Genomic DNA, 26,575 nt, shown 5'->3' with positions numbered 1-26,575 from the left:
CCTGAAGAAGGGCTTATGCCCGAAACGTCGATTCTCCTGTTCCCTGGATGCTGCCTGACCTGCTGCGCTTTTCCAGCAACACATTTTCAGCTCTGATCTCCAGCATCTGCAGACCTCACTTTCTCCTCCTCGTAACTGAAGTGACCTATGTTAATTAAATGTGTTTTTTTCTCATGGAGAAAATAAAATAATAAAGTAATGTTTATATTTTTAAAAAATAGATATTTGGTTTTGTTCCTTGTTTAGTTGTGTTCTGTTTTTAATACAGTCTTTCTACTTTTTTAAAAGAGTAATGGAACCTAATTATACCAATCACTAAGTTTTGCGAATAAACCAACTCTGTTTTATTCCAAAAGTTCTTCTCTATACTCCTCTCTTGAAGGACTTAACGTGCGCTCTAATTGTACTCGCACCACTTAATTTGAGGTATCTCACCTCCGTGTCCATTTTTGTTTGAGCATTGGGGAATGGTGGGCTATTTAACTCAACGAACTATCACATAAAGCATAATACTAACTTTTCATGATATCCATACTGAGCGGATATGGGAGTTATCATATAGGTTTTATTAGAAATAAGAACCCTTACCAGGTTTGTCTCCCGAATTATTTATTGTTGAAAGTAGATATATGCCCTCAGTGGCAACCCTAGCTGAGACTAACTAAATCTCCCAGTTAATCCTGGGATTTTCCTGGGTGTACAGCTCATCTACTCATTTGGATAAATTTGCTTAGTCATCAAGGCAGGACAAGGATGCAGTTTAATTGAAGTATTATGGTGATGTCACAAACCACTAGAGCAAAGCGTACATAGTTTATAACCATTAATTCAGCTGTGATGAAAGATTATAGCTTTGTATTCTGTTGGCATGCTGTATTACTTATATCCTTCTGTAATTTCTCTGTTGAATTGTTCCATCCCATGGAAAGTGTTCATTTCCATGTCACAAAATATTTATAAAAGGAACTAATGAGAAATGTTTTAATATTCAGAATATATTTTTGTTCATTAAGATGTCTTTATTTCCAGTATCTAGCATTTTTGTTTGTATGATACTGTTGGAAGATAGTTGAGAATTGTTGCTGATGTTAACTGGCTTCTTTTTCTTTGAGGATTTTATAATTAGTTAAGGCTTTATGTTAAAATAAAGTCCTCAATTTGCATTATGTTTTATACAGCATTATGCTTTGTACATGTGACATTCAAGTAAATTGCAGCAGCCAGTGAAACTATAGCAAAGTTTAGTGAGTTTTGTTTTATGAAGTATTGTTTTTCTCTGAGCAGCAGAGTGTGTTCCAATGTAAGGGTAGCATATGTAATTTAATGGTTTGCATACATTTAATGTGGTTTTGTATGCCAGTGCAGTTTTATAGTGTGTAATTCCATCCATGTTATAAGTACTTTGATGAGTAGTTGTTGATATGGAACAATAATTATTTTATAAAGAAATTTGCAAAGATTAGAATCTATGCATCAGAAAGAAAAAAGAAAATTGAACACATTAATAGTGTCAAAAAAATTGAAAATATGCAATTCTTAATAGAATTAGTGCCCAAAATGTCCTACCAAGACAAAGCAACAATTATTAACTAATAGATTCTTGAACATTAGTTCCTCTGACTTGTATTCTAATGTTAAAATTACACAGTACAAATGGCACCTCGAGTCTTCAATTCTGGTCATAGATTCAAGTGGTGACATTGAAGAATGGGATGTTCTTCATGCAACAAATAATCAAATAAGATACCAATTGGATGTTCTGTGACTTTATATTTCAGGGTCAGTCTATCTCGAAGAACTAGGATTATAAAATGGCTTCTATCATCTTTAATTATCTTATGATCCTGAGGAAGTCAACTTACAGCCAACCATCATATTCATCTTGTTCAGTAGTAGTGAAATTCAGTGACGATATTGCAGTAAGATGTCTTACAGCTGAATTTGCTATTTCTTATGTTTCCACAATGGCATTGTCCAAAAAAAACATAATTTTCTCCTTCACTCCAATTATCCCTACTTCACCTTCATCATATTTTTAATCTTCAACTGTCTCAAAAATATCAGTCTGCTTATCTGACAACTGTACTGGAAAAGCAGATATTTTCTGCATTCTCCATCCTTCTCCCTGCCAACTGACTGAGGTTGAACCAGACAGTTTGCAACTATACTGTCTTTGCTCTATTTTTGGAAAGGCATGTAAGCATATGTAGAAAGACCAATATTTGTTGCTCATCCCTAATTGCCCTTGATTGGCTCGGTGTGCTATTTGAAAGGGCATTTAAGAGTTGATTGCATTGCTGTGGATCCAGCATTACATATACACCAAAATTGAGTAAGATCAGCAGATATCCTTCACTGAAGAACAATACTAGTCCAGATGGGTTTTTATGACAGTTAATGGAAATTTTATGATACCATTCCAGAGCTAATCTTACATTTTCTGATTTTTTTATTCATTGAATTTGAATTCCATCAGAAGCATGTTCTCAGAGTAATATTCTGGGTATTTGGATTACATTACCACTATGCTACTGCCTTTCAATTTTATTTGTCACCAAGATCAGTTTGAGACCACGTACCTGCATCCTCTCTATTACAAACTATTTTCAACTTGTTTGTAGTGTCTGACATTGCCCTTGCCTCAGCTCACTGATGTGGACACCTTCATCCATACTGTTGTTATGTCTAACCTATTCAAATACACTGTTGGCTAGCCTTCCAAATTCTACATGCTGTATATTTTAGATGACACAAAACTGCCCATATCTTTACTTGCACCAAGTGCTATTTATCCACCTATTTATATTGACTGATTATATTATTCACTGATTTGCATTGGTTCCTAGTCAAGCAATGCATTTGTTTTAAACTTACCATCTTTTTGAAATACCTCCATGCTGACAGAAGTCCCAAAATAGTTCACAAAGGTGTTGTTTCATTTTAAAAAAAACTGAAAGGGAACAATTGGGAGGGGAAGCAAATGAGCCAACTGTCATCTTCATCTGCAATTAGGATGAGATTTGTGAAAGTTCAGATTTGTCTGCCAGACATCATATTCACCTCATTCAATAATTATGTACCTTCAATAGACCTGGTTTTGCTGTCAAAATAATGGTGAGGTGCTTTCAACAACTTGCTATGCAAAATGTTATAAAACTTAATTGCAGGGCAAAACGTAACAAATGCCAGATGCCATTATCTACCCCGCTTATTAATTGTTATTTTCTGCTTTATAGCATACATAAACAATGCCTGAGCAGAGTGGACGTAAGCGGAAGAGACATACCAGGTTAAAGAGGGACACATACCAGTATCTAGTCCCAAACCCAATACAAATAGTTATCCTAGAAATTTCTTTTGTAGAGAAAGCAACTAGATAAATAAAACAGAAGTTACAGGGAACCACCTAAATTGAAGAGAGAAGTGAAAATATAATTTAATGACATTATTCTTTGGAGGCAAAGACAAATGTTGCTCATTTTTAGGCAAAACTTACCCAAAATATACTATAGGATATTTAAAAAATAAATAACATTCTTGTGAAAACAGGAAGACTCAGTTATCTTGTAACTTTTGGTTCCTCAGAGTATTCATATTCAAATTATATTTTGCCTTGATACAATTTTATTAAAATTTCAAAGCTAAAATGTCTTGTTGCTGCAGAATTACGCTATTTGCCTAAGTGGAACATGTCATTATCTATAATGTCACGTCAAAAAAAGACAATGTTTTCCTTCCTACTTAGGGAACATTGTGATTTCATTAACTGTGATACAATTGTTACTTTACATATGCTGCAATAGCTGGTTATCTCTCAAACAATGGATGGAATTCAGTGTCCCACGGAAGTGCACAGGGAGATGGGGAGGCCCTAAAATAGAGTTAAAATCTCAAGATGAAGAGCTTGTTGTCTTCTCCAATCTCCCAATTATGACTGGGGCTAGAAGGTTATCTTGCCTGGAGTCCCTTAAGTGGTGGGTGATGGGGGGAGTGTGTGCAAGAAGAGAACACGTCAAGTGACAAACTTTCATGTCTTGCCAGGCAGCTGAGATCCCTCCTGCTCAAGTATTTGTGCTCACTCCCCACTGGGAGATCCATTCTTGCCCTTCAAACTGATTTCCCATTTCTCATGCCAGTGGCTGTGCTGGTAATGATAGTCTGCTGGCCTTTGACTAGCAGCAATTGAAAGTGGAAAACTCCCCCTACAGTGTTCTGCAGCCTAACCTTGATCAGGTACATACTTGATGTCTTAAAAATAATTGCGTGAAGGTGCCTGGGAATGGCCCCTGGCAGAGTTGCTACCATACCTCCAACCTTTCACCATGATTATTAAACCTGGCCTGGTTTCTGAACTTACAATATGGTAAATATGCCCCTTTCATATGCAAAAACCCTAACATGATACTAAATTTTATAATTGAGAACCATTATCATATACCTTCCTCAAGCAATTTTTCTTTGGATCATGCAACCAGTCTACATACAGATCAGATGGGAGATCTGAGCAATTTAGACAGTTTTCCAGAAAGTGATAAAAATCATGCCACCTGATATTGCCCCAGGCAGGTATAATTTGTCGCGGGTTTTGCGGAACTACGAGAACATAGTACAGTCTTCTTAATTTGCTACATATGTCCCTCTTCAAAATAAGTCTCTGTACTATTATGTAATTTTATATGTTCAAAAGTAACATAATTGTTGGCACTACACGCACATTTTTTGCTTTTGACATCATTTGTTTTGGATTGTTAGTTTATACCAATAAAAGGTCAATTCTACCATGCCTGTCCAGCAGTCTCTGGAAGGTCTAAGGTGGTAATAGGAAGGAGATGGTGTGACATTACCAAGCCCACTATTTTAACTAATTTGATTTCAGGCACAGGACGGTCCCAACTAAGTGAAGGTTTAATTTAAATAACAAACATACATCTTGATGCAATCATGGAGACCATTTTGATCATGGGCCGACTAAGCTATGCCACAGTGTGGGGCTTGCCAGCAGTATTTCAGTGACATCAAGCAGCTTGACCACTGGAGGTTTAGTTGAGACGCTCTTTTGAAAAGCTTTTTAAAGATTCTTTCTGCTTGTTCTACCCACATTAGGAGACCTTTGGCCATTCTCCAGCCTGGGATTGCTTCCTCCCCATAACTGAGTCCCCTGATTCTGCTTTTATTCCTGTCTTTCATTGCCAGGCTGCAAAAAGCATATATTAACGAGGACAGACATAATATTTTCTGTCTCCAAAATTTGGTGATGGAAGGTGGGAGGTTAGATAGATGCCCTTCTCCCCTTAAATCATACCCTCCCCTCAGGTCACAATATCTGCATCAAGTAAACATCACAGGATGGGTTTTTGCAGAATCAGAAAGACTTAGCAGACCTTTAGAAATAACATGCGGAACACCGACGCAGAAGTGTTTGCTCCATTTCCAACATATCCAATTGTTACGGGTAGGTAAAAGAGAGTGGGAATTCTTCTTAAATTCTGCCTGAAGTCAAGTCTGATCTACAGCATTGTGGTCTTTGCCATGGTCAGGGGAAAAAAGGCAGATTGTGAATTCACCAGAATGGAGTTCGAGCCTTAACTTTGACTTAAATGTGATCCAACAACAACCATCCAGCTTGGCCCCAAAAGAGTCTGAATTACTACTGTTTTACATGAATATTATAGTCTGCAGCTATGGGTAGTAATGGCAGAGGCTCTAATTTTGTTCCATCAAATGGCAAACCAGAAATCTCTTCCACTGTCACTGCTTGACATTACCATATATTGGAAAGACTTACAAGTTGATGCTCAACCTGTCTGGTCAGATGTTGGACATCGGGTCCTTGAGTGGAAGTTGAAACTGGCATTTCATGCTCGCAGGTGTCTATTATTTTGGTGGGATATCTGAATTTAGCAGGGTTATTTGAACTTGTTGCTGATCAGAAAAGAAAATAGCATCTGATCGTCCAGTTTCAATCGAGTTTTGTGTTAGCATTTCCCCAAGGGTTAGCATTATCCTTGTGAATGTATGGCTGAATTTCAAAAACAAATGATCTCAACACGAGGTTCACATTCACACTTTGACACAATTGACAGATTACCTGAATACTGAATAAACATTTGTTTCTCTTTATTAGAGACTAACAAGTTGAAGAAGTTTAAAATGGATTTTTGATGGATTTTATAGATCCATTTGTGATTTGTTTCTTTAAGATAAATTTGTTCATATTTCTTCAGGGTCTGACCTTTGTCTCTGGTTAACCACCTCACTTCCTTTCATTTATTTCCGGTCACGATTGAGCCAGTGAAATTGGAATGCTTAACATAAGTTGCTGCTTCCCAGACCTTTTGCCCACCTGCTCCACCATCACCCCTTTTTGGAGGTTCAGCCCTTTAGATCTGTAAAACAAAATCTCCTGCAAATGAAAGACCTGTATAAAAGCTATTGAATTTTGGTCCCATACATTTTACCTTGCTTTATAGTTGAGGGTATACTGTTTAACATAAATTGATTTATTTTTTATTAACAGGGACAGATGCAAGAATCTGTGAACTGAACGAAGTGAGGAGTGAGAAGAAAGTCTGATATTGAGAAAACGGAAGTGAGTTAAGGTCAAAAGTACAGGACTTAAAAGTGAGGAGAGAAGAGAAAAAGCAAGGATGGGGAGGAAAAAGATTCAAATCACGCGGATTGTGGATGAACGAAACAGACAGGTGAGGCTTGAATACAGATAGTTGCTATCAATCATTAGAGTGAATCTGTGTGGATCCTGTTTCAATTTGACTGATTTATTTGTTGCTTTGACTTTGTGGAGCAACTACATTTTCTATTCATCATTAGCAGTAAGCAGTGACCATTGCAACCAACTTCCAATGCCCTAAATACATTGAAGTGTTAGTTTTAACTTTATATTTTCAATTACCTAATGAGTATAGTCAGTTCTTCTATAACGTGATGGTTGCATTCTTGTGCAACCCCGAATTATGGAAAAATCAAGCTTTAGAAACATCGCTTAAAGTGTTGGTACTGTAATCGTGTTACAGCCAACACATGTTTTGAACATTTGTGTTATAGAAACAGCGTCCCTAATTCGTCAATCACCTGAAAGTGAATTTGCATTGATGAAGTGTACGTTATAACAGAACGACCGGTACAGAGAAACCTCAATTATCCGGCATTCGATATTATCCAAATATCGGATTATCTGGCAAGATCGCAAGGTCCCGATGCTCGGCTAAACTGTGTTATCCGGCATTCGATTATCTGGAATTTGATTAGCCGAACAAAATACTCTCTGTCCGTGTCCTTTTGGATAATCGAGGTTCCTCTGTATATTGACATTTATCACTGCTGGCCCAAGAAACATAATGGTTTGCCACTGAACTGGTTATGGGAATTGACACTGATCAAAATAGTGCCTTCTCTCAGTTTCTGAAATCTGCATCCCAAATATCTGTCTTGAATATGGTTGTATGCACTAAACAAAATAAATGCTTTTTGATTGCTTAATGAATTTACTTAAGCCGCAACTTTTTTTCCAAATAAAGATATGGCCGGTAATATTGTATGCCAATGCAAATGGAAGTCTTCAGAACATATTAAAAATCATAAAGCTGTTCAATTTCCTGGCACCCTTCAATGGATTCCATTGAATTATATTAGTTTCAACATGCTGTAATTGTATTTGTGGATATCAGAGTAAATTGGAAGGGTAGACAATCAAACTACTCTCCAATTAGTCTTTTATGTTTTAATTAAAATTCTTTTTCTCCATTTTATTTTCATTTACTTGATCTCCCTGATGTTATAATTTTTATCTCTGTATCCTTGAGAACATTGTTTTGAAAGAAACCAATCAAAGCACAAATTTCAGTTCCATGTGTGCAATGATTCACACTGTTGGCTTAATAAAGCGGCACTTTTCTATTGGGATTAAATGACTCTGCAGGAAAAGTTATGCTGAAAGATCAAACCAACCTAGTATTTATGATGGATACATTTTATGTTTTTCCCTGTAGACTGGTATTCCTTGAAGCCAAGTCAGAAAGTAATAATGCTGCCATTATCTAGCTACCTCGCTTTCTTTAAATAGTTTACAGTTTGAAGCTGAAATGGTGGTCTTTAATGCTAGTTTATAAATCATTACTTCTTTCCCATTGTGTGCAAGAATTTGGAGCTCAAACATGTATCTACTAGAAGTTATAGTGAAAAGAATTTGTGTTTATTTAGAAACTTTCCACATGTTCCTGTCAATGCAATAGCTGTTAGGTATCCGCATGAAGTTTGCACATAAAAATTGTATTTGGAATACAGGAGCTGTAGTTTATCTAAATATCATAGTGGTTTAGGATTTCATGGAATTCATTTTTATTGGTAGTAAATTCTGGAGCAAATGCAAACATAAAGAGCAAATTCATATTTTAAGATTATTCATCAAACACCTTTGGGAGTTCTTATCCTTTATTGATAGTTTTGCCTCAATTTTATCTAATTGTTCACAATAGTTTTAGGTTTTTATGTCATGGGAGGTATTCCTGCCACATACAAACAATCCTGTTCTAAAAAATTAAAAGGTATAAAAACAAAATCAGGAATGAGTAATTTATAGACTTGGCACACTGTCTACACCTTGACTTCAAATCCAATCTAATTTACTGAGGGGAAAGTCTTGTCAGTCTACCTGTTACAAAGATCATCTGTTAAAAAAAAAAATGAAAATTTGGTCAACCAAGTTCATGGAATTACACCATTAGTGTATTTTCATTTATTTGTGAACTATTCATATGATCTCATTTTCCTCAATTCTCTATTAATTGGCAATCTGTCTCAACAAGTTACATGGATAATTCCATGCAAAAATTCATAATAGTGTCATGATCTACTGCAGGGAGTTTATGAAGGAAAATCATTGGGTCAGTGTTATATGGCTTTATTTCCAAGCACTTTGCACTGTACATCAATTTAAGTGCCTGATTGTGGGTAGCAGGCCATTACTGATCAAAACCATTTTTTTTTGCAATCCCACAAAAAATGATGCTTCCATCTTTGTATCATACGAACTTGACAAATTTCAGTCATGATTGAAGCAACATTTTGTGAATCCATGAACAAAGCCTGGATTTTTTTTCACTATGGCATTTTTAACAATGGGATTGGTTAGAAATTTTTAAAACTGCTGCAATTTTAATAGAGGCAGTAATGATTTACTCTGAAGTCTCTACACCAAGTCTGCTAACTCTGTTTCTTGGGAACCCTGAATAAATTTCTATGCTTCCAAAAACAACCGTTGGTTGGATGCAGAGAGTCTTAACATAGCCCAGGAATGATCTAAAAACAAAAATTAACTGTAGCTAAGTTTCCGTTTTTATCGATTCTCTATGTTCTTCTTCTGGTCTTCGAATTGTTGTGCTCTAGGCTTGCAGATGCATTCCTGTTCCCATCTCCTTGACTCTCATTTGCAATAAAAAGAATTGTTAGAGAATGGGCTTACATTTTTTTCCCCTTTTATTCTTTCACGGAATCTGAATGTCACCATCAAAACCAGCAGTTTTTGGCCATAAATTACCCTTGAACCGAATGGCTTCCAAAGAGTGAGAAAATCGGAATTGCTGACCAATTAGCCTAACAACAGCAGTGGAGAGTATTGTAAAAGAAGTGATAACAGAACATATGGACAGTTTTAATGTGACTGGAGAAAGCCAACATAGGTTTATGAATGGCAGATCATGTTGAACAAATCTACTGGTGTTTTTTGAGGATTTAAGAAATAAATAAGGCGGAACCAATTAGTTTGGTGTATTTGGATTTTTAGAAGCCTTTGATCAGGTCCCTCATAAAAGGTTAGTGGACAAAATTAAAGTACATGGAATCAATAGGCTAGCAGAATGGGAAAGTTAGGGGAAGATGGAATTCAATACAATTCAGCAGAAGGTACAGGGAGAGGCTATATAAACTTAATGGCACAATTTAAAGAATTTTCAGGGAGAGAAGGACACAATGGGCTGAATAATGACCTTTGCTGTAAATGACTTACTGTATTAGAACTTAGTTGAAGGATAATAAGGTGGAAGAACCTAATGAGAGTAAATGGATTTATGTTGAACTTGTAAATAACATTGATTAGACCTCAGTTAATATATACAGTTCTGGGTGGCACCCTTTAGGAAAGGTGTGAATGTGGTGAAAAGGATGTTGAAGATCTTTGCAAATGATTCCAGAGTATGACGATAGATTTGAGAAGTTGGGGCTGCTTTTCTTGGAGAGGAGAAAACTAACAGCAGGTTCGATAGACATTTTCAAATTCATGAGTCCAGACAAAATAGGGAGAAAGTGTTCCCATGTAAAAAGCACAGTTTTAAAGTGATTTGCAAAAGAAGCAAATGTGTGGTGAGAAAAGCAAGTGGACCACACAGCAAATTGAATGGGTTTAGAATGTACTGCCTGCAAGTGTGGTGGAGTTTCAAATAAGGCATTCAAGGGTGTATTAGATGATTATTTAAATGACAAGAACTTACAAATATGGGGTAAAAAGCATGTGTTTGGCCCTAAACTAAAATTCTTTGCGCAGACACAGTCAGCCGAATGGCCGCCTTCTGCACTGTAACAGTTTTGTGATTCTGATACAATATTTTTCCCAGAACCTTAGAAAATAAATTTGAAATAAAATATTATATAGACTATAATCAAATGCTGAATAGGATGTAACATATCCTTTAAAATTATTACAAGGCAGTATTTGGGAGTGACTGATAGGAACATTAAGAATTAAGCACAGGAGTCGAATTCTCCAGACAAAACCACAGGATTGTTTCATTTGGATGTCTGAGAGTATAGGCCTGAAAACAGTTGGAATTCAGGTATGCTGATTTCCTACTTTAGCTTGGAATTTCTTCTAGGTATTGTAAGGAGTGAAGGAGGAATAAACTCCTTATGCCAGGATTCAAGCTATTAATAGACCATGCTCCACAACAGAAACTGTTTTTGTTTCCCCTGTAAAATCAAGCCTCTAGAGATTCTAGGTGGTCCCCACCATTTTATGACTTGCCGTCTAGCATAGAGGTGCTTGAAAGGGGAAGAAGCCTGGCAAACCACATACCTGCCATCAGTGTTAGAGGCTAGAATTCTAGCAGCAAGGGGTACAGATCATTGAGACATGAGAACTAACTTGTGCCTTTCTCAGACCCTGTAAACTCTGGAGGAGCCAAGACTGGAGGGCACCAACATGTGAAATCTAGGCATTGTTCAGAGGATTGCAGTCCACACAGCTTCTGGGCCAAGTATGTTATAACATTCATCTCAGCCATGAGATTCCATCCTTGAAGTCACTTGTTAGTGTCTTTTATCATTTATAGTAGACAATGTTTCCACTTTTTGTCAAGATCCTGTGCTATTTTTGTCAGCCTTACTGCAAACTACCAGTATGGCCCATGAACTTGATGCTAGATGCTGTTGATGCAGGGCTGAATGTCCATAGTTCTTCTAGTACAATTACACCATGACCCTAGCAGGTGTTCATTAGAAAATTCAGTAATTGGGGCGTAAGACAGATATATCTAACCTATGCTCTTCCAGTGTGGAGCTTTCTAGCTGCTTAGCACAACATGTCCAGTAGCTGGTTGAGGTCAGGTATACTGACTGCTGAACAGTGAATTTGACACATAACCTTTCAAAAAGTTATGTATGTCACGTTATATTTTTAAAGTACCACATATCCAAGAGAGCAATTTTTTTTTTGTCTGGCACAGCATGCTGCTGTTTCTTTCTCTCTACAGCAGGCTAGCATCTTTCTAGAACAAAGAACAATACAACGCAGAACAGGTCCTTCGACCCTCGATCTTGCACCGACCTGTAAACTATTCTCACCTCATCCCCTACACTCTCCCATCATCATCCACGTGCTTATCCAAGTTTTGTTTAAATCTCCCTAATGTGGCTGAGTTGACTACATTAGCAGGTAGGGCATTCCACGCCCTTACCACTCTCTGCGTAAAGAACCTGCCTCTGACATCTGTCTTTAAATCTATCACCCCTCAATTTGTAATTATGCCCCCTCGTACATGCTGATGTCATCATCCTAGGAAAAAGAGTTTCACTGTCTACCCTATCTAATCCTCTGCTCATCTTGTATGTCTCTGTCAAATCCCCTCTTAGCCTTCTTTCCTCATAAGACCTTCCCTCCAGACCAGGCAATATCCTGGTAAATCTGCTCTGCACCTTTTCCAATGCTTCCACATCCTTCCCGAAATATGGCGACCAGAACTGTATACAATATTCCAAGTGCGGCCGCACTAGCGTTTTGTATAGTTGCAGCATGATATTGCGGCTCTGGAACTCAATCCCTCTACTAATGAAACCTAAAAAACCATATGCCTCCTTAACAACACTATTAACCTGGGTGGCACCTTTCAGGAATCTATGTACATGGACTCCAAGATCCCTCTGCACACTACCAAGAATCTTTCCATTGATGCAGTACTCTGTCTTCCTGTTATGCTTCCCAAAGTGCATTACCACACATTTAGCTGCATTGAACTCCATTTGCCACCTCTCATCCCAATTCTGCAGTTTATCCAAGTCCCCCTGCAACCTGTAACATTCTTCCAAACTGTCCACTACTCCACCTACTTTAGTGTCATCTGCAAATTTACTAATCCATCCACCAATGCCTGCGTCTAAGCCATTTATAAAAATGACAAACAGCGTGGTCCCAAAATAGATTCTTGTGGCACACCACTAGTAACTGGACTCCAGGCTGAATATTTTCCAACAACCACCACTCACTGCTTTCTTTCAGAAAGCCAGTTTCTAATCCAAACTGCTAAATCACCTTCAATCCCATGCCTCTGCAGTTTCTCCAACATCCTACCATGTGCAACCTTATCAAAGGCTTTACCCCTGAAGTCCATATATACCATGTCAACTGCCCTACCCTCATCTACATCCTTGGTCACCTTCTCAAAAAACTCAATGAGGTTTGTGACACATGACCTGCTTTTGACGAAACCACGTTGACTATCTGAAATCAAATTGTTGCTTGCTAGATGATTATAAATCTTATCTCGTATAATCCTTTCCAAAACCTTTCCTACAACAGAAGTAAGGCTCACTGGTCTATAATTACCTGGGTTATCTCTACTGCCCTCCTTGAACAAGGGCACAACATTTGCAATCCTCCAGTTCTTTGGTACTAAACCTGTAGACAATGACAACTCAAATATCAAAGCCAAAGGCTTTACTATCTCCTCCCTAGCTTCCCAGAGAATCCTCGGATAAATCTCATCTGACCCATGCAACTTGTCTAATTGCTCAAATGTCTGATCAGATGTCCAGATATCCAAGTTCCAGGTGTTTACATACACTGATCAAATTTCCTTAGTTTCTGAGAATGCCTCTTAATTTCTCTTGACATAATCACTTCAAACAATCTATTGGTCTGATGTTGTGCCTTAACTAATCCTAAACACCTGGATCAGATCCTCTCTAAGTCTGGACTGTTATTCAAGTATAAGTCAAAAGAATCCAAAATTCCTGGGAATCTGTTGCACGTATGCAATGATAGTAGAGCAGAATGACCACCTTTGGTAGCCAGAGGTAAGAGACTTCATCCCAGATTCTAGAAATAAGATCGTCTTCATAGTAATGCTGAGCTACCAATGTCTGCAGGCCTGCATCAATGACACCTTATGAAGCTGACTGGAATGTCAAAGCAGTGTCATATGTTGTTCCTACTTTGATTAGTTTTTGAGATCTTTGTAATGAAGTAGACCTCTTGGGAAAGGTTAATTAAGCTTCTCCAGCCATGATTACTTTTCCCTTGTGGAGGTTTGGAGCATTAAAGTCATTCATGGCTCATCAGGTGTACTTTCACCTCTAAATTGGAATCTCAATCAAGACATTTATTTGAGCACATAAGCTTTACTGACAGTTTAATGCAGTGCCTTGAGAGTGCTGCACTGTCAGAGATGCAGTCCTTCAGATAAGATTTGATTTGGTTTGGATGAAGAAGAGTAAGATCAAAAAGGAAAATGAGGTTACTTAATAGGTGCCCAGTACCTTTTGTATCTAGGTCTGCAGTTTTCTTCCTAATCTTAATTACTGCTCATGACAAACTCTAGAAATAAAAGTTGTTACTAGTGACATATTTGGAGGTCAAGTGATTGTCTATAGTGTGTCAACTTTGGAGGAACCGAAATGAACAGCAGTGTTAAGCCTGCTAAAAACTTGTAATGTGGTTTCCTTTGGTGGTAATTTTTCCTTTCCTCTGGAACTATGGGTTGATTCTTAAAGAGTGATGATGTGAGTTGTGGCCCAATGTGTGGTAGAATCAGATGAGAACTCTGGCAAGGCTCATCTCAATGTCAGGAGCAACTCATACCATCTTTTATGCTTTTTTAAAGCAGCATGGTGAGTTTCTCATTGGGCAGTGGTAAGTTGCCAACTAAGGGGAATTATTTCTTGTTAAACGTTTTGGTCCAATTTACCTAACTACTATTCAGCTTTCTAACTGAACAAACTCGACAAACAAGCTCGATGTGGACAACTCAAAATGGAAACCAGAGATAGTACATTGCAAAGTTATCTCACTGCTTGCCTAAGTGACCTCCATGTTGGACATTGGGTGCCAGTATCTCAGTGTATAATCCATGGGCACCAGCCACATTCAAACCACGTACACAGACATTTGCATCCAGAATCTGATGGTGTCTCAAAGCATGGCACACCTTTGATCCACCTACAGGACACTTGAGGATGTCAGTGCACCTCTGGTGCACTGGCGACTATCATTATAATGCTGCACCAAGGACATTGTGCACTCGGGGGAATTCACCCAATTCACAGATTGGACAAGGTTGCATTTCTGGGCTCTTTACTTGGTGCTGTAGCACACACTCTCAGCACACTTAATGCTCACAGCATCCCTGGCATGCCTTGCCTTGTTGTTTTACACCCTCAGCCAGAGATAGGAGGCTTATGTTTCTGCTGTCTTGGCTTTGTTGTTCAGATCAGTCACAAATGTAGGAAGCTTCTCACTGTTATCAGAGGCCTCCGTGAATGCAAGAGTAACAGCCTTCACTCAGGAGGTCCTGGCACAGCAAGTGAATGGCAGCATCCAATCCCAATACATGGCTAGGACATCATCCAACAGCCATTCAGGGCAGTCAGAGTCCAGATGCTTTCCATATAAGGAGTGAAGATTTGTATGTTGGGTAACCCCACCTATCATCTTGAATCTTTATGCTGTATTGGTGGGTGGAATGAGAGAGAGAGGGCAAGTTATGAAATGAAAGTGGGTGGCACAGTGGTTATTTTTGGTACAGATGAGGAGGTATCCCATGTGAGTATGTTGGCAGCAAAAAAGGGTTTGCAGGAATGGAGGTGTCAAGGGTTGGGCTAGTTGATAACAAGTAAAGGAAGATGTTGCATGCAATAGTGAGAGTGACAGAGTGTGAGCTTGATGGGAAGTGCGTACATTAGCAGATATCAAATGAATGTGAGGTATCGGTGAGAAGATTGTGGCACTTAAGCTAATTGAGGAAGATCTCCAAGTTCCTCTCCACAATAAGTGATGCCAATCTTTTTTGTCACTGTCTGCTATGTCCGGGACAAGTAGCATAAGGTATGCAGGGCAGCTTCAGACTGGCAGATTGTTATGTAGATGCACTATGGGTTTTTGAAGATGGCATGTTAGTGAATTCTGAGATATTCACTGACTGGCGAGTTGTTCTGTGAGCAGCGTGCGGAAAGATGGGACCAGACTCAGATGTGAGAGATGCCACGAAGGAGAAGTAGATAGTTAATGAGGTGAGTTTGGTAAGATATGGTGAGAAACTTGCTAGGCTTCATGTGAAACGTCCTCCAAAAAGCACAACGCAACTCAGACTTCGCCAAAGAAATCGTAAGTGTCAACCCAATAACTTTCTAGTTTTCACTATTACTCTCTCACTGTTACTTGATGACTATTTCTGTTCCTTTCCTATACTACTACTGCTACTCTCTCAGTGCAATAAACAAAAGGATAGTTAGAAGTCAAAGGTGGAAACAACGAGGTGGAAACAAAAATCAAAAACAACTTCAGAAAATCCAAATAATGGGGAAGAACAGAGTATGGTTAGGTTGAGTTTATGAGACATTAAAAACAACAGTTCAAGTTGATGAGACTTTTAAAAGAAAATTGAATATTAAGTTTTATACCAACTATAGAATATAAAAGCTGAGAAAAAAATGATGGTTCAATGTAAACCTTTTGCAAAGTACCAAAATAATCTGAACAGTTTTGGTCATCACAAGTTCATAGAAGGAAGCTTTTTGGAATGAAAAAAATAGAATATACCAAAAAAATGTGAAAGAACATAACTATTTTTATTAGAACAGAGCAAATTACTGGTTGCTTTGATACAGGTATTTTAAATTATAAGGGAATACAAAAGAATCAACAGAAGTAATTTTTTTCCAATTTAAAAAGAGAATGACTGTAAGGTTGTGGAACCTTCTCCCTCGCTTAGTGATTGAAGCAGAGACTGTCACACTTAGGAATATATTAGGTACAAATGATGAATAAACCCATAAGGTAACATGGTATATGGGGAGGCAATGGCCTAGTGGTATTATCGCTGGACTGTTCATCCAGAGATGCAGATAATGTTCTGGGGATCTGAGTTCGAATCCCACAATGGCAGACAATGGAATTTGAATTTAATAAAAATCTGGAATTGAGAGTCTAATGATGACCATAATTCTATTGTCAATTTATTGTTGGAAAAACTGATCTGGATCGCTAATGTCCAGCTGCCATCCTTATTTGATCTCGTCTACATTGGACTCCAGACCCACAGCAATGTGGTTAACTCTCAACTGCCTTCTGGGCGATTAGGGATGGGCAATAAAATGCTGCCTAGCCAGCAACACCCTCATCCTAAAACCAAACAACATCCAAAATAGAAATTGTTGGAAAATATCATCAGGTCTGGTGGTACCACCCTTCTTCAGAACTATATGTACGTGTAATAACTGCATTTACTCCAGTGATGTATAGAAGTAAAACTAGAGTTGGAGGAGAATGTTACTTTTATGGTACAGCCAACTGTGAGTGACATCAACTGACAAAAGTAAAGATCAACTGTAATATAACCCTTACAGAAGGGAAAGCCATTCACCGTATAGGATCAAGGACATCATGTCCTTTAGGTCATGTCCTGGAAAACAGGCAAAAGTCGGGATAATGTGTCATTTGCATTGATTGGGAACATTTGAAAAAAAGCATGGGATATTTTGTGGGGACAATTTTAGTGTATGTGAATCATTGCATTTGTTTTATGCATGATCTGGAAAACCCAGATTTGTGTGTTCTAATGTTTTACTTATGCCATCTTCCAAAGTTGGTGGGGCATGTGATGAAGGGTAAAATTATTTGTATAGCAGCAAGTTTTGCTGAGAACAAACACCAGCATCTGAGTGCCACATCATCTTCCTTCCTCCCAAGTGGGTATTCAAAGTGCCTCTGGTATTTCAACATCACTGTGATTACAGAGATACAATGGACTCAAAGACTTTTGCTTCCAAAAGCTGAACCAGTGAGTAACCCAAAAATTATTGGATGTGCCTAGCAAACATTACAATCACAATGTTCATTATGGAAACTTGGGAATTCAGGGGAACAAAAATTATCATTGTGGTCTTTCTGACCTTTCCTGGAGTTCAAGACTTATCACGCTATGCTCTGTTTCTCATATCCCTTCCTTTCCTGCTTAAACAAAATGTAAATTTTCTGCATGGTTTGTTTCTTCCATTCATTGATCATGTCCAATAGTTAATAAAAATTGTATAAGCTTGAAAATTGATTTCTTTTATCTGTACTCTTTTTTTTTTTAGCAGTACAATGATTAGGACCCTTCTCAGTTTTCTTAACCCACTTGTGGTAAATATAAATCACACAACACCAAGTTATACATAATCTAGATTATGTAAATCGTCTTTTTAGAAGTAGAATCAGCCTGAACATTGGGGCACAGACAGCCTCACACAGGGCACCTCACCCCTTCACTGCATTATCTGGACTGACATGGCACCTATTGTTAAAGTTCCCTTGAGAATGTAACTTTAAAAATTTCTGGGATTTACATATGAAAGAACTGAAACCAACATGCCCATTCTAAAAGATGAGAGACTTACAAACAATCCAGGTCTTTTTCAATATATAATTTCAGTTACATCACACTGGAAACTTTTGCTCTAAATTCTGTGTCTTACAATCTTATATTCCACAACTACCTGATGAAGGAGCAGCACTCTGAAAGCTAGTGCTTCCAAATAAATCTGTTGGACTATAACCTGGTGTTGTGTGATTTTTAACTTTGTACACCCCAATCCAACATTGGCACCTCCAAATTGTGATAAATAGTAATGTTTATATTGGAAATTGCTTCACTTGATTATGTTTCTCTGTTGTATGGAAATATTAGCTCATTTGAAGTTGATAGGTGATACTTCAATTCAAATGGAAGATGGGGAACGTTGTGAAAGACATTAAACATTTGTATACTAATATCAGAAATAACTTTGCTTTGGCGTTTGGTACAGGGATTCCCCATCTCCATCTGCTGGTGAACTTGTGCTCTGCGTGAATGACTGCATCAATGGGCACTGGTTTGTTTATACTGTGACAGAAAAATTCAGTTTTATACAGTGACAATAAATATTACTCTCCTTTTTTACTAGAAGGCTTATGTATGATACATGTATTATAACACATGCAGCACAACTTATTCCCACATGGTTAAAACATTTTCCTTATAATTCATATGTCCCAAAAGTGTAATTTCATTTAATTTGTTTTGGAGCTTATAAATGCATTTTGCTAATGCGTCAATAATGTTATGTACATATTACACTTAACCATTAGCACTCCAGCCTGAAAGAAGCTCTGATACAGCATAAGGAGAAACAGGAAAACATGTCTTTGCTACTATTTTGCATAAAGTATCAATGCAACAGATTATAGTTGCATATATAATTCCCTATTGGTTCGCTCCTGTGTAGTGAATGAATAGTGGTAGGATTCATTTCAGGATTCTGAAAAATTCTTTACAGCTGACTTCAACTGTTCATTATTCTAAATTTGCACAGACAAAACCAGCAAGTGGAACATCATTTTATGACTGATGAAGAACACAAGCCTTATTGCATGTTTGACACGTCTTTTATTCATTTGGCTGTGTTTGTGATAATTATAAAATAATTACCTTTTATGAGCATATCCTGTGTTTTGTTTCTTCTTTTATCAAGTAGCATCTCTCCAGTATATCTCATGAGCCACTATGAAATCTGAAGATTATCTGACTTGAGAAAAGATACTATTTATTTATTTCTGGACATTCTTGGCAGTGGAGAAAAACACTGCAAAAGGAAATCAGAAGCTCAAAGAAACAAAAAGAAAGAGCTGAGACATAATTTGCAGCTAATGTGGCTAAGCAAACGCTAAACAAAATGTTGTGGATGCTGGAAATCTGAAATAAAAATTTAAGATGCTAGAAACACTTCGGGGGTTTGGGAGTATTTGTTTATCTCTTCATGGATACTTATGACCTGAAAATTTCCAGTATTTTCTCTTTTCTCACTACTGACTAAACTAATGTTAGGCTTTTAGAGATTTTATCTTCAGAATTGATTGCCTTCATATATGCTATCAAAGATATTGAGTGACTGTCTTTTACACAACTGCTATAGTCATTTTGCACTTTATGTAAAAGATAAATAAAAACAAAATTATAATGTTTGTTTTGTATTATAAGTTGTATTTATTGGTTACATTAAGTTTAAGTCAGTTGAACAATCCTGGTTACATTATGAGTGTGCTAACCAAGGCTCTTATTTGCCAGAAAGAATAATATGCTGCACAATTTGCTCTGTTCAGAACAAGATCCTTTCAATCCTAGGATAACAGCAATTCACATTTATCTAACCTTTTTAGTATAAAACGAATTCTTAGTGTTTCAAAGAGAATTAAGGAACATGTGTTTTATTCTTCATTCATGAGGTATGGGTATCATTGGCTGGGTCAGCACTTATCACCCACCCTAATTGCCATTGAGAAGGTGGTGGTGAGCTGCTTTCTTAAATGGCCTAATGAAGGAGAGGGGCTCCGAAAGCTTGCGGTTTCAAATAAGCCTGTTGAACTAAACCCGATGTTGTGGTTTTTGACTTTGTCCACCCCAGTCCAACACTGGGATTGAGGGCGATTTAGTGGGTTGAATCAGAAATTGGCTAGCTGAAAGAACACAGAGGGTGGTGATTGATGGGAAATGTTCATCCTGGAGTTCAGTTACTGTTCAGTGGTGTACCACAAGGATCTGTTTTGAGTCCACTGCTGTTTGTCATTTTTATAAGTGACCTGGATGAGGGTGGAGAAGGGATGAGTTAGTAAATTTGTGGACGACACTAAGGTTGATACAGTTGTGGATAGTACCGAAGGCTGTTGTAGGTTACAGAGGGATTTGGATAAACTGCAGAACTGGGCTGAGAGGTGGCCGATGGACAATGCAGAAACATGTGAGGCGATTCACTTTGGAAGGAGTAACAGGAATGCAGAGTACTGGGGGAATGGTAAGATTCTTGGAGCATTGTGTGCAGTTCTCATCACCGCATTATAGGAAGGATGTGGAAGCTTTGGAAAGGGTTCAGAGGAGACTTATGAGGATGTTGCCTGGTACGGAGAGAAGGTCTTATGAAGAAAGATTGAGGGACTTCAGGCTGTTTTTATTCGAGAGAAGAAGGTTGAGAGGTGACTTAAGTAAGACATATAAGATAATCAGAGGGTTAGATTGGGTGGACAGTGAGAGCCTTTTTTTGGATGGTGATGGCTAGCACGAGGGGATGTAGCTTTAAATTGAGGGGTGAAAGATACAGAACAGATGTCAGAGGTAGTGTCTTTACTCAGAGTAATAAGGGCATGGAACGCACTGCCTGTAACAGTTGTAGACTCGCCAACTCTAGGGACATTTAAATGGTCATTGGATAGACATATGAATGAAAATTGACTAGTATAGGTTAGATGGGCTTCAGATTGATTTCACAGGGTGGAAAAAGTGAGGACTGCAGATGCTGGAGATCAGAGCTGAAAATGTGTTGCTGAAAAAGCGCAGCAGGTCAGGCAGCATCCAAGGAACAGAAGAATTGACATTTCGGGCATAAGCCCTTCACAGGGTGGCACAACATCGAGGACCGACGTACTGTGCTGTTATGTTCTATGTTCACCTCCACATCATTCTTAAATGGCTGCAGTCTCTTTACTATACGGAGGTCCACAATGCCATTAGGGAGGAATTTCCAGGATTTTGGCCAACAACACTTAAAGAATAGTATTGTATTTCCAAGTCAGGATAATAAGTGACTTGGAGGGGATCTTGCGTGTAGTGGTATTCCTATGTATCTGCTGCCTTTGGTAGTGGCTATGGGTTTGGAAGGTGCTGTCTAAGAAGCTTTCGGTGAGTTTTTACAGTGCATATTGCAGATGGTATACACTTGCTGCTATTGATCATCGATGATGGAGGGAATGGATATTTCTGGATGTGGTGCTAATCAAGCAGGCTGCTTTGTCCTGAATGTTTCAAGCTTCTTGAGTTTTGTTGGAGCTACACTCACCCAGGCAAGTGGGTAGTATTCCCTCATGTTTCTGACTTGTGCCTTATAGATAATGGACAGATACTGGAGAGTTCCTTTTTGGGAGTTCACTTACTCACAGAGGGATTTCTAGCCTCTGACCTGTTCTTGTGGTCACAATATTTATATTGTTAGTCCAGTTCAGTTTCTGTTCTTGTGGTCACAATATTTATATTGCTAGTCCAGGATGTTGATGGTGGGGGTTTCAGTGATAGTAATGCCATTAAATATCAAGGGATGATTGCTAGTTTTCCTCCTGTTGGAGATAGCCATAGATTGGCACCAGTGTGGTTTAATTTTCCTTTCCAAGCTGCACTTGGACATGAACGGCTTTAGTATCTGAGGAATCACAAATGGTGCTGACCATTGTGCACTCATCAGGGAACCTCACCAGTTCTGACCTTTAGATAGAGGGAAGATTATTGATGACGCAACTGAAGATAGCTGAACTAAGAATATTATCCTGACAAACTTCTGCAGAAATGTCTTGGATCTGAGATGACTAACCTTCGACAACCAGAGAAAGATTCATGATCGAAGTGCGGAAGGAAATTCCTATAGATTGAAAGCTTTTCAGTTTTATCTTTAGTAGGGCCAGAAAAGGAACTTTGGGAGATCTGTAGTTTAGTGGAAATCATGCAAATAACTACAAAAGGTTTCATAGAGAAGATGGGCTCAAAGAAGGTATGAAATTAAATGCGAGAGAAATGAGAGAGAACACATGTTCAGAACTAGGGAAGGAATGAAATCATTGGGGATATAAGGCAAGGCGGAGTGGAGAAACAGCAGAGGGAACTGAGAGATGGTTGTTGCACTCTCTGTGCCAAAGACATCTTTGAACTAACTGCACCTGGAGTGACAGTACAGGAATTTAATAAGACAGTTAGTGGCAGAGTCTGCATTTAAACAGAGGATTCAGAGGGTTCCAATGAAATTAAATAGTTACACAGAAAACTTTAGACAGTTAATTCGTTAGTCTAACTCTCAAGTAGCTATTCTATTGACCCCATACACACCATGACCTGACACTCCTGGAATCCAACCTGCTCTGGACCCAAAATCTAACCCTTTCCTACCCTGGACCTGACTCCTTTCACCCACTCTAGACTTGTTGCCCCTTCCCCTGCTTCTCCCTTTCCCCATTCCAGATCAAACTGTCTCTTCAACCACTTCTTCTGGGAAGGATGTTGGGTATTAGGGTTAAGGGCCAGAGGGATAGAAGATAATGAACTTGATGATTAGTGTAATCGCTGAGTAGGGTGTCAGGAGTAGGAAGCCAGATAAGTGGCGGGGGGGGGTAGGTGTCAGGTGGATAGATGCTGTTGGAAGAGCATACAGTGCCAATTTAAGAGGATGTCAGGTGCAAAGTGGCAAGGTAAATGCAGGTGTTTACAGAAGGTCAGGAAAGGTGAGAGAAATCATGGCGAGCGGGTGTCAGGTCTGGGGGTTTCGTGACTGGGAAGGGGTTCAGTTCATAACCAATGGACTCTGAGTGTGCAGTGGATTGGGTTGGCTCTGTGGAATGGGGGATTTTGGTTATGCAGAATGGGATGGGACTGGTGGCATGTGGTGAGCTTGATTCCAAAAACTCAGAACCCTTTGAGAGAGAAAAATGTTTCCTCATCTCTGTCTCAAATGGACTACTCCCTATTTTTAAGCTGTGACCTCGAGTTTAAAGTTCTTCTACAAGAAGCAACATCCTTTGGACATCCACCTGTCAAGACCCCTCAAGATCATAAAAGTTTTAGCTGAATCACCTCTGACTTTTCTAAATTCCACAAGATACAGGCCTAGTCTGTTGAACCTTTCCTTGTAAGACAGTCTGCTCATTACAGGTATTAGATTTGTAAACTTATCTGAACTGCTTCATGCATGAATATCCTTCTGTAAATATGATACCAGCATTGTACACAGTACTCTAGATGCAGTCTGACTAATGTCCTGTATAACTGAAGCATCAACTTCTCACTCTTGCATTCAATTACCCCATAATAAAATATATCATTCAATTTGTTTGTCTGCTCATTTTTTGAAGGCAAAGAGAATACCTCAGTGGTGTCATCATATCCTTTTTGCTCCAAAATTCCAATCAAATGGATTCTGTCTTTTTCTTCTCCAGGTTTTCCTGCAGGCAAGTGTGCAGTATGGCTAAAATGAGCAAAGACTTTACTTAAATACTTAGACTCATAGTCCTAAATTTATTTTTCCTAGTCAAAATTTTTGGTGTCAAGTTCCAACAGTTAATTCCATTTCTTCAGAAGCCTTGGAAACAGTTCTCAAAGGGACTGCTTGTGGATACTCTAAAATGATCCAAAAACTTGTAAGATTATGGTGAATTTGAAAGAATAGGAATAATGCATCTAGTCCCAGAAAACATGTACCAGCAGCTTTCCACTTTCCCCTCCATTCCAAATCATCCCTAACTCTGGGCTTCAATGCAGTGCTGGTAGTTGATATTTAACAGATAACATTTGTTCTGATGAGAAGTTTCAGAATGTAGTTGCATATAGAACTGTAGCGCCCAATTTGAAAGCTAAGGAATTTAGGCCTCAATGTCTCTTCTCGAAAGAGTGAAATCAGAAAACTGCAAACTTAATGTAGGAAGCAACTATTAATTGATTAATATAGTTGAATCAGAATACAATATATTTCAAATTATGTTTTCAGGAATAAGCTGTCCATTTACATTCTAATGATTTCTTTTCATAACCCTTCTGCATAGTAACACAATAGTTCAATTTGCAGTACACTTTTATTGCATACAGTGATTATGAATTGTAAAATAGAGGTTTTGCAGACTATAAGTTACTCTTGGTTTTTAACATCATATTTTATACAAATTTCTGACATGAAAAATTTTAAACCCTTATCCATTATTATTGCCAACAATAGATTCAAGTCTTAAATTATCTTGGAATATTGGCACAGGAAAACAAAAACTTTAACCATTTTTTTTAACCTTGAGAATTAAAGATACAGTTGAAATGTATTACAGGAAATTGTAAAAGCTAAAACTGAACCAAAAATAAATAGTTTTCCTTTCCGTACTTTATAAAATGTGATTGACATTTGCATTCACTGTCATATGATCATTTATCATTACTAAAGGGCACCAGTCAAGTTGTTATAACTGAAACTGAAGTGATAAGCTACTCTAGGGTGAAGGGGAAGTACCCCGATCAGAAATGACCAGCGACAGGAAGATCTTGAGGGGTTCTGCTGATCCCCGATACCTTCTGCTGCTGGTTTCAGAACTAAATTCAGTGTTTTCTGCATCTATTTATATCTGAAAACAACTTCTACTTTAAAGGAATTAACGGTTCTTTTAGTGATAGCTGTTTAATCAGCAGTCTCATGTTCTTTGTGAATTTTGATAGAACTGTTTAAAATTAGCTCCACAACTAATGAGAGCCTTTGAATCATCTTGTCTGTTCTCCCACTTTTCTCCCACTTCGAACTGTTTCTTTTTCTTTACTGAAATCAAAATTTGCATTATTAATTTATAATATTGTGGCATTCTAACAACTTGCCAATGACTTTCTTCATTGGTCATTCATTTAGTGTCTTGCAATCCAACATGTTAATTGCAGAGATGGTAGCCCAACTGAAGTCTGATGGATTTTTTTGTTTTAATTATGTATGGTTATACATAGAAATATTTGGCACTTATAACAAAAAAACAAGTCCAAATAGGCCATGTTGTCATTTACTTCTCTATAAGTAAATATAGTCCTAATTATCTTTTGCTATTCATTCATGAGATGTGGGAATCACAGGCACAGCTAGCATTTCATCCTGGAAGAAGTAGAAATGTTTTTGGTGCTAAACTTATCTCTATAACAATGGAGCATTCAGTATCATTTAATTGTGCCTTGAAACTGGCTGATAGTTTTTGAGAGTGAGTTACTCACTGCATGATTTCCAACATCTGACCTTCTCTGACCTCTGTAGCTAAAATAGCTGTATTGTTGATTCAGTTATATATTTGGTTGATGGTGACCTACCAGGATGATGATGATGAGGGCTTCAGCGTTGATAGTGCAGTTGAATATCAAGGGGAGTTGCTTAAATTCTCCCTTGATGGAGATAGTCATTACCTGACACTTGAGTGGCATGACTGATAGTTCCCACTTGATCTTGCTGTAATTGGGAATGCACTTTATTTACTGAGGAGCTATGAATAGAACACAACATTGTGCAATCATCCATGAATATTCTGATCTTGTACTGGAGGGAATGTCTTTGGGACAACTGAAGATAGAAAAGGCCTAGCAGACTACTTCAGGGAATTCTTGCAGTAATGTCCTAGGCTGAGATTGGGCTGAAGCAACCAGAATCATCATCAAGTATGCTAACTGTGACTCCATGGAAATTCCTCCTGATTCCAGTAGACTTCAGTTGGACTCAGACTGTTTGATGGTGCACTTGGTCAAATGCTGCCCTGATGTTAAGGGCAATTGCTCCTCCCTTACCTCTTGAGTTCAGCTCTTTTGTCCATGTTTGGACCAAAGCTGTTTTGAGTTCTAGAGCTCAGTGGTTCTGGCAGAATCCAAACTAAACATCAGGGAGCTAAATACTGTTGGGTAAGTGCTGCTTGGTAGCCCAGCTGATGACAATACTTTGGTAAAGATTGAGGGGGACCGAATGGACAGTAAATAGCCAATTGACTTTTTATGGCTATTTGTGAATAGGATGTACCTGGACTTTTTTTTTCACCTTGTCAGGTAAATGCTAGTGTTGTAGCTATTCTGAAACAATATGGCCAGATAGACAGCTAGTTTTGAAGCACAGATCTTAAGCAGTAAAACCTAAGTTTTGATAGGTCCTATTGCCTTTACTGTATCCAGTGTGTAGTCATTTCTTGATATCATCTGAAACTAATTGAATGAGCTAAAAACTAGAATCTGAGGACTTCAAGAGGAGGAGAGATCCA

The 26,575-nt window shown here is 38.2% G+C and overlaps 1 protein-coding gene across 11 annotated transcripts in view; it reads left to right on the top strand.

Annotated features, from left to right (window-relative positions):
- Positions 1–26,575, top strand: part of mef2cb (myocyte enhancer factor 2cb) — a 239,047-nt gene that overhangs the window by 102,481 nt on the left and 109,991 nt on the right. For all 11 annotated transcript variants that reach the window (XM_043708960.1, XM_043708885.1, XM_043708890.1 and 8 more), the window contains one exon: positions 6,518–6,701. In XM_043708960.1, the coding sequence (XP_043564895.1) occupies positions 6,648–6,701 (54 nt within the window). In that variant the 5' untranslated portion in view covers positions 6,518–6,647. The remainder of the gene's footprint in view (positions 1–6,517; positions 6,702–26,575) is intronic.

The sequence above is a fragment of the Chiloscyllium plagiosum genome, chromosome 2 (assembly GCF_004010195.1).
Source record: "Chiloscyllium plagiosum isolate BGI_BamShark_2017 chromosome 2, ASM401019v2, whole genome shotgun sequence".
Classification (NCBI taxonomy): domain Eukaryota; kingdom Metazoa; phylum Chordata; class Chondrichthyes; order Orectolobiformes; family Hemiscylliidae; genus Chiloscyllium; species Chiloscyllium plagiosum.
The sequence above is the reverse complement of the archived record's forward strand: the minus strand, read 5'-3'. Positions and strand labels throughout refer to the sequence as shown.